General features: G+C 38.2%; 1 protein-coding gene across 1 annotated transcript in view; it reads right to left on the minus strand.

Moving 5' to 3' along the window:
- The window catches only part of LOC118340166 (histone-arginine methyltransferase CARM1-like), a 13,873-nt gene that overhangs the window by 706 nt on the left and 9,872 nt on the right, over positions 1-3,295 (minus strand). The window contains exons 11-13 of the mRNA XM_035678038.1: positions 1,252-1,389; positions 936-1,025; positions 381-561 (exon numbers count right to left, since the gene is read on the minus strand). Of these exons, the coding sequence (XP_035533931.1) occupies positions 558-561; positions 936-1,025; positions 1,252-1,389 (232 nt within the window). The 3' untranslated portion in view covers positions 381-557. The remainder of the gene's footprint in view (positions 1-380; positions 562-935; positions 1,026-1,251; positions 1,390-3,295) is intronic.

The following is a 3,295-nucleotide window of genomic DNA, read 5'->3' on the forward strand; positions in this document are numbered from 1 at the left end:
ACAATACTTTCTTCTCTCCCTCTACATTATACATCTGAAAAATTAAATGAAAAATATCTCCCATCATATTTTGGCCTATTTCAAATGACAAATTAGTGTTAAGATTACATCTAAGTACATATTTTACACATGATCTATATGTGACACCTGGGAATGTTTTATAGTAGATTCAACTCTGACTCTATTAGGGTTATTACTCCAGATGAATAGTCTAAAGTATTAGTGGCCCCTTGCTGCCCTCTTGTGGATCCTCCAGGAAGCAGTATAGAAGCTGTGTTTTGATCATTCTTTAAAGTCAGTGTAAAGTAAATTCAGTGATTTCTCTCTAAACACATTATATGCTATGCAAGTGGTTTATAATGCCACATCTCAAGTTTTACCTCTGTTCTCCTCACCCTGAATCCAGGAGGAGAGAGGCCAACCGCTGGACCTCTATGTTGCCAATGTCTGGAGGTCTCTAGCTGTAGAACCATGGCGGTGTCCTACACACAGAATCCTTCACTTGCTGATTGTCATTAATTAGAATCGGAATTTCGGGAATTCAGATAAGATGGAAATCACCTGAAATGCAAATGGGATCATGTCTTGTACATTATAATCCTGAAGGAAGGAATAGCTGACTGAGCTAAAGAGCACCATATATTAAACATATAACACTTAGAATAAAACACAAACACAAATCAACAATAGACAGCATGTTGTAGGGCAGCTGTGAGTTCAGACTTATTTAAACCTCCTTTATGAAACAAAATTAATCAAAATAAGACTACTACTAATCTGGTTTTATGAAACACCTTCTGGTCTTGAATTTATACTCAAAAAGTCAACAATGGTGTCAAAATATCCACTTCGAATGTAAGGTACAATTTTTTGTATATAATATGCCACTGTGAAAAACAAAACTTGTGGTTTTAATAGATCAGAAAAGGTGTAACCTGAAGAAAGGGTTCTTGAGGTCCAGGATGTTTCCAGATCTGAAACCTGATTGGTCGACTGTGGCTGTGATGTGGATGTCATAGCTATGCCTGGAATGTGGAAAAGGTAAATGTTTGTTACACTCACAGACTGAAAACAAGCTTCCATGAGAGTTTCCACTAGTTGATCTGGACACGAACTGATCTGGAAACTGTTCTGAACCAGACATGGGAAGAGATAAGACAGTGCTACAGCAGGTTAGTGAACCTGCTTGGCCTACTCAGTGATTTCAGAGAAAACATTTGGAAGTCCGGCCTGATGGAAGCACAAGTGTACCTGTTGTTAGCGGCCAGCAGGACAGTCCCGGACAGAGTTTGTCCAAGCTTGGCGAAGAGTGGCGTCTGAAGCAAACATCTGACCTGATACCAGCGGGTCAGAGGCTCAGAGGGAGCTGTGGAGAGCCACACTGTTGACCTGCAGGAACAGACAGAGAGACATTTTTCTCACACTGACGTCAACTGGATATTTAATGTTGAGGGGTCATGATTTGAGTCTGAACAATAACAGACAAGTTAGAAAAAAGCATCTTAAAAGTTAGCTTGAATGTCTTGAATTGCTCGGATTCAAACAGTTAATCTGGTTAAGCATTTTGTTGTTTGGAGAGACTAATGTATTTCATTCTCCCATGTCTTTCCTGTCACTCAGTAGATGATTTGAAGGGGGATGAGCAGGGATGATATCCTCCTTGTCAGCAAAATGCTTATTTAGTTATTATTAGTTATCCTTTTTAATCCTTTTGAAGCACCTGGGGACCAACCTCAGTGTATTGGTCAAGGGACAAAACAGGAGAATTAAAGCTACAGTAGACAACTTTTATAAAAAATTAAAAACTTTTTGTCATTATAGCTGAAATTTTCACTCTGTTCTGACAATAGAGCATGAGACTGATGATCTGTGGAAAAAAATCAGGTTCCTCGTGTGGGTTCTAGTTCTCTTAATGGCATTTGCAAGAATCCACCGGGCCTGAACAAAAACAACCAATCAGAACCTAAGAAGAAAACTATGCAGACACTTTGGGTTGGAAGATTGGAAGGTGTGATGCCAAGTCTCATTTCCCAGGGTCCGAAAATCTGTATTTGATGCACATGGAATAAGACTCAGTCACCCATTTTTTTGTTGCCTCTGATGGTTGTTTCGTTCAGGGGCCCGGTGGATTTTTTTGCAAATGCATTAGGAACACTAGGAGGAGCCAGAGGACCTGATATTGTATTTCACGGATCTATCATGTCTCACTGTTACTACTGGGCCAGGATACTAGTGAACGTTTCAGCAAAAAGCCATTGAATTAATCAAAGCAATACATTAATTTCAAACTTGGAAGTGAAATCTGAAGTGGTGTATCTCCTTACGAGTGGATCCAGAAATAGGCCACATCGAAGCCAGAAGCAAGGTCATGGACCCCAGACCAGACTTGCAGCCATTGTAAACAGCAAAGGAATGCTTCCATATCTTAGAAGGAATAGAATCAGTAGGTTTTTTTAATTCTGGACAAATTATCTTGAACATATGTGTGTAAACATCAGAGGTGTGGACTCGAGTCACATGACTTTCGGACCTCAAGTGAGACCTCAGATTTAGACTCGACAAAATTTGAAAAAAGGCTTGAAACTCGACATGGACTTCAACACCAAGACTCGTGACTTCACTCACTCCTGACTCAATGACCTACCCCAAACCCAACCTTGGAAAAAGTGGACACAAATTCATTCCTTCATTCCCTAAAACAACTAACACTATTCATTCCAGCAAGTCCACGCTTCATTCCCCATATTCACTTACGTTACTAAGCGTCAGTTGGAAAAAATTATACCCAAAAAATTTTTAGAGTGACAAAAACCTATTGCGGTGGTCAACGGAAAAAGTGCCACAATTGCAAACACTGCAGATAGATTTTTTTTATTTACTCTGTTGTTAAAATGGCATATTAGTGAAGATTGAATTATTACCTCTCTGAACTTTAGGAATTGGGACTTTGCAAAGACTTTGAAAACAGTGACCTGCAATCTGCTAAACATATCCTAGCATTAAAATCACTGCTTGCCTCAGTAATATGTATCATTTCATCTATTTGTATTCTTTGTTTTTCTTTGCTGCATTTTACTGTTTGTTGTTGCTCCAGTATGGATGACCAAAACCGCAGAAATAAAAAATTAATGAATAAATAACCCAGTAAATACTAATATTAAAAATAGATATAAAGATGAATACATTTTTAATGTTATTTAATTCTTCATTAATTATTTCTGAATCATTTTTCTGTGTCATGCTCCCCTCTTTTTATTTCCCCAAACGTACTTATTCAATTCAATTTTAATTCAAT

Source organism: Morone saxatilis, unplaced genomic scaffold (genome assembly GCF_004916995.1).
Source record: "Morone saxatilis isolate NCDOM2014 unplaced genomic scaffold, NCSU_SB_2.0 Contig6, whole genome shotgun sequence".
NCBI classification, from domain to species: domain Eukaryota; kingdom Metazoa; phylum Chordata; class Actinopteri; family Moronidae; genus Morone; species Morone saxatilis.